At 48.6% G+C, this 16,354-nt stretch overlaps 1 protein-coding gene across 4 annotated transcripts in view; it reads left to right on the forward strand.

Annotated features, from left to right (window-relative positions):
- The first annotated feature begins 900 nt into the window (after nt 1–900).
- The window catches only part of Bi (T-box transcription factor bifid), a 120,241-nt gene continuing 104,787 nt past the window's right edge, over nt 901–16,354 (forward strand). For 3 of the 4 annotated variants that reach the window (XM_076438589.1, XM_076438590.1, XM_076438592.1), the window contains exon 1: nt 902–3,139. In XM_076438589.1, coding sequence (XP_076294704.1) covers nt 2,422–3,139 — 718 coding nt within the window. In that variant the 5' untranslated portion in view covers nt 902–2,421. Of the gene's footprint in view, nt 3,140–16,354 lie in introns of all 4 variants that reach the window. The other variant, XM_076438591.1, reaches the window with a different exon arrangement.

Genomic DNA, 16,354 nt, shown 5'->3' on the forward strand with positions numbered 1-16,354 from the left:
TTGTCAGCGATAAGAAAGCACGATTCATAGACTGGTGGACAGCTCAGGGGGATACTGAACATATTTAATCAGTGATTTCACCGGTTCTAAGCGACGTCGTGGTTAACTTTAGAAATAGAAATCGTTTAGAAACAGGGCCAAGACGAGTCGACGAACCTGGCGTTTGAAAATTGATCTTCTCGCGATACGAGCAACGGAAGACGTTCAATCTAGCGAGCAGGCAACGGCTTTCTGTGCGTGGTATCGTAGGTTGGTTCGGTGGTTGTCGAGCGCCGGTAAAAATCCAGCGTGTCAATCGACACGACACGGTTCTCGACGGCAGCGAAGCTTCGAGCAACGTCGATCGCAGTTTCCCTCTCTCCACGGATCCCCCGCCCTCGGAGTCGGATACCGCGGGGAGGGTGGTGTTAATGGGCGTACTCGCGGTTAACACCCTTCGACGGATAGCGGTGGGGGAACGGCTCTGTTGGCGGGACAAAGAGATAGAAGGAGAGAGCGAGAGACAGTAAGACATCGAAGGAAGACCGTCGGAAGCGTGGTGCAGAGCCGGCTGAAGCGGTGGGGATACCGGAGAGAGAGAGGACGTGCTCGAGTAGAAGGAAGACGGAGCGAGAGGGGCGAAGCGCGAAGGGTGGTGGAGGGACGTCGGGAAAGGCGTCGAGAGCAACGCCGCTGGGATTGGCGCCGGAACGCCAATCCCGACTACGAGCGCTCATTATCGCCCGTTGGACGCCGGGGAAGGGCGCCTCTATAGCGTTCCCTTTCTCCTTCTCGAGCGGTTTGGCAAGCGTATTCCCCTCTCGCTCGCGCTCTAGCGAGGTTATAGCGACTCGGCCGGCTCGGCAGGTTCTCCCACCATGACTGGTCGTGTAGGGGACGTAGGGGAAGGGAGGAGGAGCCCCTGCACCGTCTCAGTCTTCGCGTCGCTGCCCTCCAGCATTCACGCCTCCCGCGTCCGTTCGTCGGCGCAGGCACACTCCGCTCGTCTGTATACACGCACACACGGCCGGCCCCGTACACGTAGACACGCGTACACACGCCCTGAATCCGGACGAGGACTTTAGCACACCAACACCTCCGCGGGAGGTGTGGGGGTGAGCCCCCAGAGGAGGTGTCAATCCTAGCGCTGCTCAGTGACCATCGCGGCGCCACCCAAGTAACACCTTTCGTCCGCTCTCCGGCCCAGGTTCGGGAGCAGAGCAGCCGAGCCTCTCTAGAGCTCTCTCTCTCGCTCACTCGCTCTCTCCCGCCCTCTCTCGTTCTCACTCTCTCGCTCTCTCGCACTCGACTTTTTGTCGACTTGCGTCTCGCGTTGCGGGTATACACACACGGCACACCGAACTGTCCGCTCCCCGGCTTCGTCGTCGTCGTAGCCGTCGTAGCCTCCGCTGCCGCCGTCGTCGTCGTCGCCGTCGCCGTCGGACAACGTTCTCTCCTGCACACCGCGCCGGTGCGCGCGGCCGGCTTCGTTTCGTTTCTCGCGCGTCGTCCTCTCGGCCGCGTCTCTCTTCGCGCGACCACCGGTTTTGCTCGTCTCAGTGAGGTGATCAGAGTGTCCACGGAAGAACTACCCGGTGAAGAGCACCCGGTCAGTGCGCCCACAGTGAACAACAGTGAAACGCAGGATACTCGAAGCACAAGTGAATCATTCCTACAGAACGTGCGACCCAGTGGACTCTCCAACATTCTCCTGTCTGTCGCCGCGCTCCGAGAAAAGATTCACCGAATTCTGTGTGTCTCTCTTTTCTTCTGTCTCTCCCTGTTTCTAACCCTCTGTCTTTCTCTCTGTGACGCGCGACCAAAGTTGATCGGGATCAATCACAGTGTTTGTACGTTGGCGTAACAAGCCCGGTGCATCGCACGGAGTGTACCCGTACGTTTTATTCGGAGTTCGACAGTCACCGTACAGAGAGAGAGAGGGAGAAAGAGTGTGCTGTTCACCGGTGGTGCCTGTCCAGACCCGTCGCGACGTACAATGTCCACTGGCGGGTTCGCGACGGGGTCCGTGGCGATCGCAGGATCCCAGTGGGACCGCGAGTCCAGCGAGGATCGCGGGATCCGCTCTTGAGCGACCGGATACTTCGGAAACATGTCCGAGAACGAACCGAACAGTTAGTCGAACGGTGCGGTTGACGGGTCGGATGTTCTACTACACTACCACCAGTGACTTGGACTAGTTTACAAAAAGAAAACACGATCGACAAAGACAGCGTATTACATAAACAGACATCCATCGAATCTTCCAGTGAAATAAAAAAAAAAGAAACAGAAAAGAAAATATAGACGGACAAAGTGTGTTGCGAGTGTTTCTACGTGCGTGCCAGACGACTCGGTAATTCCCGGTAATCTCGAGTCGTCTCCTTCTAGTTTGAGTCACTCGAAGAGGAATCTCGCGCGACTCGGCAGACCCGGCCCGTCTCGATGAGATTCGAACAAGACACGGCGTGCAGGGGTACCCACTGCGCCAGCACTCCGCAACCCTCCGCTCTGCAGCAGCGATCACGGGTCGAGGAGGTGGTGGAGGAGGAGGAAGTGGACTCCTCCGCGAAGGACATCGAAGGTCAACGACGTAGACGAGAATTGGAGGCTAACGTGGTCGAGGGTGCAAACACGGGGCCGAGGGCCGAGGCGGGGGGGCCTGGGATGGCGTACCCCGCGTCAGCGACGGCTCTGAATCAGCACTCGCCATTCGCCACCTCGATCGCCGGCCCGCCGTCAGCGAACCCGAACGGACACATCTCCGGCGGCCACCTGCCGGCCCCGGCCGCCCCGAGACCGACGGATTTCAGCGTCTCCTCGTTGCTGACAGCGGCTAACACACATCCGCCGATCTTGGGCGGCTCGTCATCTCAAGGCAGCGCATCGCCGCCGCCCGGTGGACCAGGCAGCCCGGCTGCCGCACCGGAAACGCCACCGCCGTTGCCCAGCCAGAGGGAATTGTCCCATCCGTCCTCGGCGGTGGTCGTCGCAAGCTACTTCAGCGCTGCCACCCTGGCGGCGGCCGGCTTCTACAATCCGGCGGCCCATTTGCCCGCGACAAGTTCCCCGGGCCCGACGGCCCATCATCTGCCCGGCAAAGGCATCCTCAGCACCGCCCACCATCATCCGCATCTCAACCCCCACGGAATCACGCCACCAGGTGAGCCACAAGTGTTTCTACCTAGATAACAGTGCACCCCCTCAGTGTCTTCGACGTGAAACACTCCGCAGACCGTGCTATCCTGTAAAATCGCGCTGAACGCTCGTTAGTGTTCTCGCGAGACTAAAATTCCGCTCCAGAAAGTCTTACGATGTAGATGAAACTGTAGTCCGTAGGTAGAACAGGGTCCCCGGTGAGTGAAACTTGCAGTTGAAGAGTCAGTGATGTAGCAAGCTTCTGTTCCCCGGTAGGATTCTGCTCGAAAAATCTTGGACTGTAGATGAAACAGTATTCTGACCATAGAAAGGAGTAGGCCCCGTGCAGACAGTGTTCTTCCACCTTGCCCAGGGTCCCCGATAAGTGAAACTTGCAGTTGAAGGGTCAGTGATGTAGCAAGCTTCTGTTCCCCGGTAGGATTCTGCTCGAAAAATCTTGGGCTGTAGATGAAACAGTATTCTGACCATAGAAAGGAGTAGGCCCCGTGCAGACAGTGTTCTTCCACCTTGCCCAGGGTCCCCGATAAGTGAAACTTGCAGTTGAAGGGTCAGTGATGTAGCAGGACTCTGTTCCCCGGTAGTATTCTGCTCCAAACATCTTAGACTGTAGATAAAACCGTATTCTGACCGTAGAAAGGAGTAGGTACCGTTCAGACAGTGTTATTGCACCTTGGCCAGGGTCCCCAATGAGTAAAATTCGCAGTTGAAGGTTCAGTGATGTAGCAGGCCTCTGTTACCCGGTAGGATTCTGCTCGAAAAAGTCGTAGGCTGTAGATGAAACAGTAGTCTGATGATAGAATGGAGTAGGTACCGTACAGAGTGCCCCTCCACCTCACCCACAGTCCCCGGTGAGTGAAGTTTGCAGTTGAATGTGTAAAATCGCGAGAACAGTGCTCGATTTTGTGAGTCCATGTTCTGTTCACCAAGTTTGGCAACTATCATCCTCCCCAGAGGATCACGCCGCGCGTTTATCCGTTGAAAACGCCAGGTTGAAATAGGGAATAGTTTCTATCTTCAAAGGGAAACCTTCGCTCGATTAATCCGAAGTACAATTAAGAGTTAAAGACCGCCGGTCTTTAAAAGCACTCCGGGTCTCTCCCGCTCTTTCTCTCTCTCGGTGGAAAATTCTCTGTATCGAGTTGCTTCGGAGCCGAGACCGTAAAAGTTGATTCGCGGAAACATCGCGGGGAGAGGGAGAACTTGCAACCGAGATAGTTGAGACTTCCCCGGCGCCCTGGGGAATATTCAAAAACTCGTTACTCGGACCGCGCGCGCGCTTGCTCGCTCGCTCTAGCTCGCCGGACTTTCCGAGAACGTGGCCGGCAACTTTTATCGCCCCGCTTCGGATAAAACGGAGTTTATTCGACCTGGAACCCCGCTGGGATCGGGAGCCCCATGCAAACCGCTGCGAACCATCTTAAACCTTCGCGAACGTACCCGAACTCGCTCGAAAATGACGTTGGACAGTCATTCTCTTTCTGACGCTCTGATCTATCCGAATTCGTTTGATAAAGTTTGCTGCAAGTTTGTAGAAGCTGCACGAGATTTATTCCAACTCGTCACGAGAGGAAAAATTCAGGGTACTGAGGAAATTGTTGTCTCTGGACATCAATCCTCTTTCTAGCGCTCTGATCTATCCGAATCCGTTTGATAAAGTTTGCGTCAAGTTTGTAGAAGTTGCACGAGATTTATTCCAACTCGTTGCAAGAGGAAAAATTCAGTGAAAGATCGCAGTGATTTGAAATTGTTGTTTCCGAACATCAATCCTCTTTTTAACGCTCTGATCTATCCGAATTCGTTTGATAAAGTTTGTAAAAGTTGCACGAGATGTACTCGAACTCGTTGCCAGAGGTAAAATTCAGTGAAAGTTCGCGCTATTCGAAATTGTTGTTCGAGGCCGAACTTGTTGCGTGTTTGCACAAACCGGCCGGGTTTCCCGCGAATTTTCCCGGTCTCCTCGTTGATCGCGGAGATGATCCGAATGACGATTCTAATGATGGTCCGAGGAAGACGTACGCGCGGCACGCGAGAGAACCGTTCCATCGCTTATTCATCCGGCCCGATCGCCACGGATACATTCGTTTCCCGAATCGACGATCGGTTTGTTAACGTGGCGAGCCGTGTTTTCGCTGAACCGGCCGTTCGTTCGCCTGTCAATCGTTCCCAACGACGTTGTTAGACGTCGGCTCTCGGGTCGTTGATTCTGTTTCGCGTGGAACGGGATGATTTATCTTCTCACCGATGATACAGAAGCCTATCTTCCTCGCGAATGGAAAATTCGATGGCGAAAACCCGTGGACGAGCCAGAACGAACGTTTCAAGAGAAAGGGTTGTCATCTTGATTCACGTTTGATTGTGCAATACGTTGAGTTCCCTCTGAAGGTTCAATCGAGTTTGTATTCTGGAGAAATGAAGTCTACAAACGTCCGGCGTTATTCTTTCAATAGGTTGTCCTGACTGGTATTCGTGTGCAACAAATCTTGCACACGTCAATTGTTCAGGTTCTTGCACGCTACGTGTTTGTTACAAAATTTGTTCGGAAGGTATTCCTTGGACGATTATTTATCACCGAGGAGCAGGAGTAATTATTGTACACGATGAAACTAATAGTTGGCCACAGTGTACCGTCTGTGCTCCATTTTCTGGAATGAGGGAAGTTGAAAAATGATAGTAGCTTACAGAGTGACGTTTACCTGAAAACAATTATTGTGCGCTATTCCCAGGTGCATTGTACACACACGCACAGTTCCATTGCAAATCGAGCGTCCCTGTTCTTCTAGGAACCGACGAGATTCTTTGCCGATCCGTCGAATCCGAGTGGTTGAGGTTAGGATTGTCCCAATCGACTTGGTTCGCTAGGAGTTCTTTAAGGAAACGTCATAATTACACTGCTTCTCTCGAAAAAGTTCCGTGCAGGATCGTTAATTTACCCGTAGTCGGTGCGTCGATTCGCGATCGGAAATACAGAGAGACACCGCGGGTAGCTTCATTAAGGTCGTGATCGGATGTCCGCCTCGTCCATTCATTAAATGAAACCGAGCAGCTTTTCCGCGTGTATTCTATGTTGATTCATTAATACGCGCCTGTGTCAAACGCCAATTAAAATCGAATTAAACCGGAAGGGTTCGTGTTTCCTCGCGCGGCGGACTAGCGACGTCCACGCGCTACACTTCGTTTCGGAAAATTCGTTGGTTCTCCGATAGGGAAAAAAGCAAGAAAGAATTGAAACGACCGTGCCATTTCGCAAATTAGTACGCAGGAAAATTCCGTCGTGAAATTCGGAATTTAGTCGGCTGCTCGTTCAGCGTTTTCGAACATATTCGACTGTGAATTCGCGTTTAGCAGAGATTGTTCTAGATACGTATGAAAAGAGAGCAGAGAAGAAAAGTTGATCGTTTAAAATGCGCGACGGTGCTTTCCGATGCTCGACCACCGGGAAATCAACGCGCGCGTCTTCAATGTAGTAAATTGAACTAGCACGTAGGTCCGAGCAGACTCGTGACAAAGGAAATTACACGTTACATCAGGATCCGAACGAACTCGGATCACGTGCTTGAGCAGCTAATAAACCGTCAGGCTTATTAATGCCAGGCCGAGGCAAATTGTTTCCTAATACAGACCGAATCTGAATTAATTCTCATCGAATCTCGGAGAAACGTTCCGAACTGTCCGGTTTATCGAACGTGTTCTTTCGGACACTGTCTCTTCCGAGCCAAGATGGCCACCGTGGTCTTCGCAGATTGCACCCGCTAACCCTCAGCTTTCCTCACAATCTATGCACTGAACCAGTCACGATAATTCCGTGCTCGAGGCGCATAAATTTCCATAAGGTCCCCGCGTTTTCTTGCTCTTTCGCGAAAGTCAGTTTTCAAGATTTCCTTTAAAACGAATGCTGTCTCGGTGGCTTCTTTCCTTCGCATTGTTCGAATAGAACGTCATCATTGGTCGACGAAGTTCATATAAATGCGAGAAATAGATGTAGGTACGTTTGAAAAGAGTTGATACTGTTCGCAGTTCAATATTCCACTACTGGAATGACCAACGCAAGAAATAAACTTTCCTTCAATTCCATTATATTCATGAATCATACCTAGAAAATTCACCCGTGCATAAAACTGTGGACTATAATTATTAGACTACAAATTTTACAGTAGAAACACCGGAAAAATTTATGGACGCCATTATGTCATTGCTTTCAACATAATAAAGTGGTTACAAACGGTGTTCTATTTAGCAGCTGCTGCTCAGAGTTAACGCAAAAGTATACTAATTAGATTTGAAGGAGAAGCAAGATGGTCCGTCAAACGAGTTTCGAGTGGACTCTCCGAGCACTTCTTGTTATCATTATTCATCGCGAATTTTCTCGAGGAATCCAGGAAAAATCGTGGCGATCGCGTGGATTGCTCATCAGGCTGGCACTATGCCATTGTCGAACCGGAAGTGCGGCCGCTTTCCGCGGGAACACGCGCGTCTCCGCTTCTGTCCGCTTCTGTCCGTTTGTCCGCGTTGCGCAACGCATCCGTCGGCCAGAAAATCGGGGAAAAGACTGCGGCTTTTGTTCGGCGCACGCGAGTCGATTATGCTTGCGAAACTGTTAATTGCGGTCGAAATCGCGCCTAAATAGAGCCATCAAATCCCAGAGGAGTTGCTCAAATCCTAAATCATCTCGGAACCTGTCTAAAAACAAACATAACCTAAAGAAGAAGCTGTCTTTATCTATCCGCATGTTGTTGGGAAACCATCGTCCAGAATCTGTCCAAAAACAAGCGTAACATCTAAAGAAGAAGCGGCTATCCTCATCTACCTGCAATCATTGCTAGAAGACAATTGTTCAGAACCTCTTGAAGAACAAACGCAATCTCTGAAGAAGCTTTCCCCAATCGTCTATCTGCATTTATTATAGAATCTGTCTAAAAGCAGCCATAAGCCTCGAAGAACTTACCCTGATCTATCAGCATTCGTTCTAGGACCTGTTAAAAACCGAACCAACAAAGATCTCTGTGATCTAGTTTGTAGATTAGGATCCTTTTAGCAAACCAACTGGTAAATCGTGTGGAGGTACGATTGCCGTAGAAGAGTCTCCATCTAATTCGCTTTTGAACGAACCCAACGCGATCTAAGACGAGCATCAAGTGCCTAAATGCTAGCTAGGGTTGTTTCCTGCATTGATCGTGTTTGCCAAGGACAGTCTTGACATTTCAATCAAGTACGTTCTAAAACAATGTACTACGACGATAGCGTAACACTGTACTTACAATTCCCGAACAATATTCTCCTCATGAAATTGTCGTTCGATCATCGAGGAGAAGATCCGTTAAGTAGATCAAGTCGACGGGTTCGCTGATCGTCAGACATAGTGGATATCTTCGGAGCTGAACCTAGGATGAAGCTGATTCCTCGACGAACATGATCGTGATCACCTGGAGACTTGATAGAATAACAAAAAGGACATCCTGTGTGAACGTCTCCCATTATCTTGGAAAAATGTTTCGCAAGAAATCAATCCGGAGGGTGCGTCCAGCGTCCATTGATCATCCCCGATGATCCTCGAGTGGTTCGCTGGTTTCGAAATGGACGTCGGTTCCGCGGGTCAGCCTGGAAAATACAGAGTCTGGAGTCTCATTGGGCAACGCCTGGAACAGCGCAGGAAAGATGATAAGGATCGGGAACGCGGCTGCGAACAGCTGAGGAAGGAAAAATCCTGGCCGCACGTCGGCAATACATTACGGGCCGGGCCCGGCCCGATAATGCAATCGATCCGGCATATCTTTCGCGTTAAACGAGCAACGCCACGGAGCACCGATATCATTTCCAGAACGCATTGTCTTTGTTTCCATCGAAACGGACGTGGCCTGTCGGACGCAGGGGGACAGGGGATCGCTTGCAACACGGTGAACCTTCGGAAAATGTGTGCGGGGTGTAACCTGGTTTTCATCGCGAGTGACTCGCGGATACAGTGCGCCGATTATGTCAATCGTTAGAGCCGTCTTTCAACGATCGTGTTCCGGTTCATGGTAAATCAAGTGTAAATTGTGAATCGACTCTTCCTTTAATATTCTCCATCGAAAACGAGATAATTGTTCCCCGGGAATAAAAAGCAAGTGTCGAGCAATAATGTTTGTCGCGTGAAGAAAGGCGTTAGTCAATGTATATTCAGCTTTCGGAAGGGTTCGACGTGTTTCCGGCGAGGTTCGACGTTTCAATCGGATCCAGTGCGCGCAAATTAACACGTTCGCTCGACAAAGTTGTGCAAATGAGAATTCGCACGGTTCTCGCCCGTGGATGTTTTCCCCCAAACTCCTCGGCACCGAACCCGTTGACTCGTGACGACCCATGTTCGCGTGAACGTCTGGAATTGATTGCGAGAACACGCGAAATTGTCGAGGAGAGCGAAAGGAAGCTTCTGTCTGGAAATTAATCTCGCTGCAGATAGTATTACGCCGCTGATTCTCCGAGTGATAAATCGGCGTGTTAGCAGATTTTCGCTCGTGACTGTCCAATGCTCTTTTCTAGAGAAACACCGTGTTTCTGCGAACACAAAAATCGTGTCAAATTGTTCTGCGAATTTCAATGACAATCAGTGTACTCATTATTGGTGCGTTCGGCCTTAGAACATTATTTTACACAGTTTCGATTATGAAGAACAATTTTTTAGTAACAAACCGAATGAGATTTTTTTATGAAACTTGACAAGCAGATTTACACAGGTTCGAAGCATATTGTTGAATTTTTATATACTATTATTTTCAGAACTGTAGAAACTACAAACATAATAAGACTTGAGCAGAATTCTCAATCTACATGATGTTAATCTCGCGCCACGGAAACGGAAGGAAAATAATATTTGACTAACAAATTCAACAAAATTCCGCGAAACGTCGCGCAAAGTCCTGTGAGAGGAGTCTGTGTTTCTTCGACGAATATTCGCCAGAGTTTCGGTGGTATCGGCGCGTAAAAAATTGAGAACACAGCTGAAGCGTTCCTAAACAAGTCGGCAAAGTTTCCGGAAGATGCACGGGCTGGATGTACCGGGGAAAAATTCCGCGAGCGTGCCCTCGAAGCGTGTCGCAAGGGGGTTGGAAGAAAATGCCGTGACCGATTTCGCGAATGCAAATTCTCGAAGGTACCCGTTCGAGCTCTATCGACGACGATAGGGGCAAATGTATTCAGCAGGCTCGAAAGCAGGACAGCCAACGAATTCGAAAGATCTACCGCGATCTGTTCGTTCTAATAGGTTTCGAAAGCCGCGCGGAACGGATCCGTAATTATTCATTCCGGGCGCGCGGATTCCACATAATTACGAATAATTACAGTAATGAGTGTGCACCCGAAAGAAGCACAAACGAGGAAGTTCCTGCTATCTTTGGCAACGGACGTACACGTAGACTCGTGGCTTTACATTTCCGATCTGATTCGAGCCATTTAAAATCTTCATTGTCGCGGATCGGTCGGGGTCCACGCGTGTGTTCGGTAGAAATATTCAAATTAACACATTAATTAATGACCGCCGTTCGGGATGCAGCACATTGTAGCAGGTCCGATAAGATAGAATCGGTTTGTGATTCACCGAGTTGCGAGGCCAGGGCGTCCACGATTTTTAATTACGTCCGGAACAGATTTTGAAAAATTTCGATCGAGTAAATTACCCGAGAAGTCCGAGTAGCATACCTTAACGAAGTTGCAGCTTGAAGTTGACAATTTACTCGATGAAATATATTCAGTGCGCATCTCAGCACGAAGCCTAACGAGTAATTATACCTCGACGTAATTTCACTTTGTACTTGACAATTTATTCGATGGAATATATTAAAAGCGAAATCAGAAAATATTTTATCGAGCGTTGATTATGTCGATAAGAATACAAGAACAGAAACGAGCATTCTACTCGATGAAATATATTGTTTATATACATTTTACCAAGTTGCAGCTTGTCGTTGCGACAATTTACTGGCTGTATAATACGAAGTCAGAAAGTAATATTTTGTACAAGAGGGTCGCGTACATCGATAAGAGTACAAGAACAAAGTTGACCAGGGAATGTAAAGTTGATAAAACATCGAAGTTGTGGAGTTTATCTTCTCCGATCGAAGTGGTAGCCCGAGGTACGGGGTACCGGAAGCTAGCTGTCGTCGGTAAAGCTTCGTTCCGTGATCCAGGTCTCGTCCGAACTGTTTTTATCATTCCTGACTGGCGAACAAACGGATGATTAGCACCGTGTATCGTCGGGCTGTATCGTATCGCGGCTGTGTCACGCCAGCAGCCGCGTGAAACAGCGAATCCGACTGGCGGAGAAACGATTTTCAGCCGGCGGTGTCTTATCTGACATCTGATTATTACACGCGTCCACCTCGTCCGCTACAACTAGTTATTCCCTTCGTTAACTTCAATGATGAATTAATTCGCCGCGCCTGTTGACACGCGTTGTCTCGCTCTCTCTCTCTTGTTTTCTTGTTCCCTTTCTCTCACTCTCTCTTTGGCTGTCGTCGCACGGCGTGTCCAATGGGAGTTCGAAGCCGCAGCTGCCACCTTTAACCGCCTTCCATCTTCTCTTCCTTCCCTTTCGACGAGAATTCGTATAATTGGACGAATCCGGGACGATCTGTATATACATTCTTACTGCGAACCGATCGAGGAGGCTTCTGACACTGATTCGAGTCGAAGTGGAACAATTATTTCGTGCTTGGGCTGCCGAGAGCCCCTGCGCCGACGCCATCTTGCTCAGGTAGCCGCGCTTCAGGTGCGCCGTGGCAGCCCTACGACACTGCTCGCGCTAAACGGAATCTTCTAACAATCATTCAGAAGCTCCAGTCGAAGAATATCGTGTCTTATAAAATAGAATTTTTCGAATCTCGATCTCCAGGTTCGTTGTAGTAGCCCTACGAAGTGATGCGACTAAAAGAAATTTTCTAACGATGATCGAAACACTCCAAATTTATTGTAGAATTAATTCTCGTAATGTTTTTGATAAATCGTAGAATAATCTGTCCATATGGTAGTTTTCCCTGATTTGCAGGAGGGATTTTCATTCGAGGTTTACCCGTTCCGTGGTCTACGTCGTCAACTTCACCCTGTATTTATTCATTCTGCCCACGGTAATATTATTTACAATCGTTTTCACAATCGCTGCAGCAGGAATTGTATTTTAATGAGCGTTACACCAGTCGAGGCAACGAAAAGCAAACGTTGCCTCGCGTCATTGAAATTACATCCAGCACGAATATTACAGATTACTGAAATGCTCGAATAAAGGAATATTCGATCCTGAACCCCGGACGCTTCGAAATCCACTTTTCAAAATTGACGTAAATGATTCGGAAGATTGGGATTATTAAAAGAGGAAAAAGGAATTATCTCAACAACACTCAATTTTCAAGGACATTCAATTCTGAATCTGAAAAGCTTTAGTACACTTCTTCTTTGAATATATAATCGAATTGTAATAAAGAAAACATCCCAACGAGACAACTATCACACAACCAGCTCTCCAGGCTTTATGTCACCCAATCGAAATTTTGTGTCAGCGCAGTGCGCGTCGAAAGAGCTCTCGACCTAATCGCGTGCACGCTTCTCTCGAGTTACAGTGGCCCACAAAGGTGTTCGCACACTCGGATCGAATTGATTCAATTGAATCCGATCGGTTCCCTGATTAGCCTCGTCTAATTAAGAGAGCAATAGTTCAGTCTACTCGAATAAAGTCTGGAAGGTGGTACGAAGTTCCCGCGGTTTCGGACAGCCGTCTCTCGCCTTCGTCATCGGAGGAACGTTAGACGTATTCTTCGCACGTTTCAACGTACACGGGTCGAGAGGAGATAGCAAGCGACGAATGCAAACTCGATGTCTCTCGAATCGCAACAAAGATCTGTGGTCGAGCAGCGTGCGAAACGCGTGGATTCAGCAATGTTTTCGATGCAACAGTATTTCCGAAGACTTGTTAAAAATTAATCGCAGAACGTTTCTGTGAGATTCCAGCGAGAATTTCTCCTCGCGTCCGCGACGTCCACTTGTCATCGCTTTCCCGAGTCATTTTCGAACTCTTCCACTTTTCCAGTCGGGCTGCCGGCCAATTCGCGGCGATTAATCTCGCGGAGACGCGACCGGGGTCCGGCAAAATTCAAAATTCGCGGCATGCGCCGGTAAAATCCAGGAGAGAACGGTCGCGAGATCCGCGTTGAAACCACTTTGACCTGATTCTGCGAGAAAAACCGAGATAATCGAGATCAAAGCGCTATAGTTCACGCGCTTGATCGACGAACAACGCATTTGAATCGAACGAATGAATACAATTATATATTTTTCACTCGGTTTTTAACGGGGATTCCTTCGCGGTAAGATTTACAAGTGTTTTGAGCCACGCGGTAGATAAACGCGAAAAACCGTGGCAAGCTCGCGTCCGATAGAAAGCGGCACAATTAATGGCGGCCGGTATTGTGGTCCGCGTTTCCAGGTGAAATTTCTCCCGATAAAAAATGAACCGATCGTTTATCGAGCACGGCCGAGGCAATTTTTCTTGTTTTCCGCGGGGAACGAACGGTCGACAGCCGGTCCCGATTCACTGATGTTTTATCGCGATGATCGAGCAGCAGAATCGGCCGAATTTCTATCGACTGTTAAGAGAGAGAGAGAAAGAGAGAAATATAGAGCGTTTGTCGATCGTTCGAGTACTCGTTTCGAGGATCGCGCAGAATATTTTCTAGTGTTTCGACTGACGAACGCATCTCCGGATTAAAATAATTGAAATAGTGGAGCCAACAAGTGGTTCGCAAAATTGAGACCAATTCGGACGAGACGGATCGCCGTAATTAGCGTTCGCTCGTCGAAACAGAAAAATCAAACGGGGGCGATGTGCACGGTATGCGTGAACGCGCGCGCACCCGCGCCCGTGATTCGGGATTTATTATCGATAAATACAATATCCCGAATCGCATAAAATCTGTTCGGCGAAAATCGATGCGCGTCGAACGCGCCCCCGCACACAATCTCTCCCGAGCAGATTTAATCATTGCCGATACAACAATACTCCGAACGATGGGATTCAATTAAGTCGTACCGGGGATCGCTCGTTTACGTTACAATAATATTATTCACGTCGATAATAACAACGTTTCCGTCGTTTGTCCGGCGAACATGTTTACCCAGGGATGCAATTACGGAGGGGGTGAATTTTAAGGGAGGTCGGGGCGCGCCATTTTTGGCGGTCCCGAACGATCCCGTGATTCTCTCCCGACCGATACAACATAAATATAGCAACGAGTTGTTCGATTACATCGCTCGGAAAATTACGAACGCATAAACCTCGTAACATTCGCGGTTCGAACTCGCGCACGCAGTCGGACGAATAATTAGACTGGCTCGATGCTGAACTAGGTCTTTACAGGGTTGTGCAATATTTATGTGTAGATGTTCAGTTGGATGAGTCAGATTTGTGATCGTTCAACTATGGATCTTTGTGCGAGATCAAAATTTTGTTAAGGAATTGTTAGAAACGAGGATTGAGTCAAAATGTGCCTCTTCTTTTCAACATGAAAACAGGTGCAGGTCTACTAATAATGATGTGGATTTTGGTTGATAATTTTCGTAAATTCTTCTTGTCGTTTTATAAAGCTCGAGTCAGATATACGATTTTATCCATTCTTTAGCAATTTTAATGAATTGGAGTTGTATTCAAGAGCCAGATAAAATACATACATTTTAGAGTCAGAAACTACAAGAAGAGGGAACAGAGTTGAACTTACAAGAAGATGGAGTAGAATTGGAACGGGGCCGATGGGAACTCGAGGCTCGCAAATTTCCGTTTCAAACGTTGCAGCTCGCGTTTAATATGCGATTGGTTGGTTCGCCGATTCCGGTCGAGCGATTCCATTTTAATTAGCATATTTTGGCCGGCAGAGAGCGCAGTATAGCGAACCGACACGCCGCGCGTCATCGGCGATCATGAACCGAGAGAACAAGATGGAATAGGTCTGCCCTGTAGACACGGCGAAATACGAGACAGATGAACGGTATCGATTTAATGATCGGCTCTCGCGGGCTTTGTATGTATGATAACAATCATCGAGTCATTAAAGTGGCAACAGGTTCCGGTTGGTTTTTTCCTCCTCTTTTCCCACCGGTTTTTCTTTTTTTTCCCCACCACCTTTTTCCCTTTCCCCGCGGCTCGATTCTAGGCGAGGCACGTTGTGTGCAAGCGATCGATCGATCGAGACCGAGAGAAAATACCGGGAGCCCGTGCCGCTGACTATTAACCGCGTCATTAGTCATAAACGCGCTCGATCCTGATTCGCCTATATCGTTCGATTAATCCGCGGATTTCGAAATCGTGGGAACGAACGATTCCCAAGATCCGAGGAGAAGAATCCGGGGGAACCGTTGTGCATTGGGAGATTTTAGGATCGATTTTATACATATCGTTTCCTGCGTGCTCTCACGCGGTCGGGGCCCAAGGAGTTTCGCGAGGCCCCGTGCACTAACTTCGTGGAAAAGTCTATCCGTACGTTATCTTAATCGTCGGCCGTTTATTGATTCCGTAATTTCGCTGAAAGGGGAGCCGAAGAATTTACGAGGATTTTATGCAAATGCCCTGCGGCGCTCGCATTCGGAAATAATAAATACGCTCGCCGTTTCGACGCGCGACCGACGCGCACCCGTCACGTGACCCGTTTCGTTAACCGACCCATTAACGGCCGGCCTGCTAATTGTACTCGGACGAATCTATGGCCGTATCCAATTGTAAATAAAATGAACGAGCCCGCCCGCACGGAAAACGGAGACATTTCTCCGTCGAACCATTTTGAAAATTGAAATTTCAAACCATGACAGACCGTAATGGCTTGTAAAAATATTTCTGAGGTGCTCTCGCCAACCTTTTGAAAGTAGACGCAACAATTTATCGCAAAACAAAAAGCTGACTCTTCCGTCAAACCATTTCAAAAAAATTGAAATTTAAAATTTCTGACCCTCCGCACACGTAACAAACAAGATAAACGGGAAAATTTAAATTGGCAAGGTCCCAGATAATGTCCCAACCGTTCGATATCGCGGTTGCGAAAAATCGACTGACAATGTCTCGAAAATGAACGCGTTGATTTGTCGAAAGATAAGCCGATACTTCTCCGTGGAACCGTTTTCAAAGTCGAAATTGGAATTTTACGAGCTTCCGTAAACGCGAAAGCAATCATAACAAAATTGCGAATGTCTCATACAATATTTTCTAAACAGCGCA

The sequence above is a fragment of the Lasioglossum baleicum genome, chromosome 14 (genome assembly GCF_051020765.1).
Source record: "Lasioglossum baleicum chromosome 14, iyLasBale1, whole genome shotgun sequence".
Classification (NCBI taxonomy): Eukaryota; Metazoa; Arthropoda; class Insecta; order Hymenoptera; family Halictidae; genus Lasioglossum; species Lasioglossum baleicum.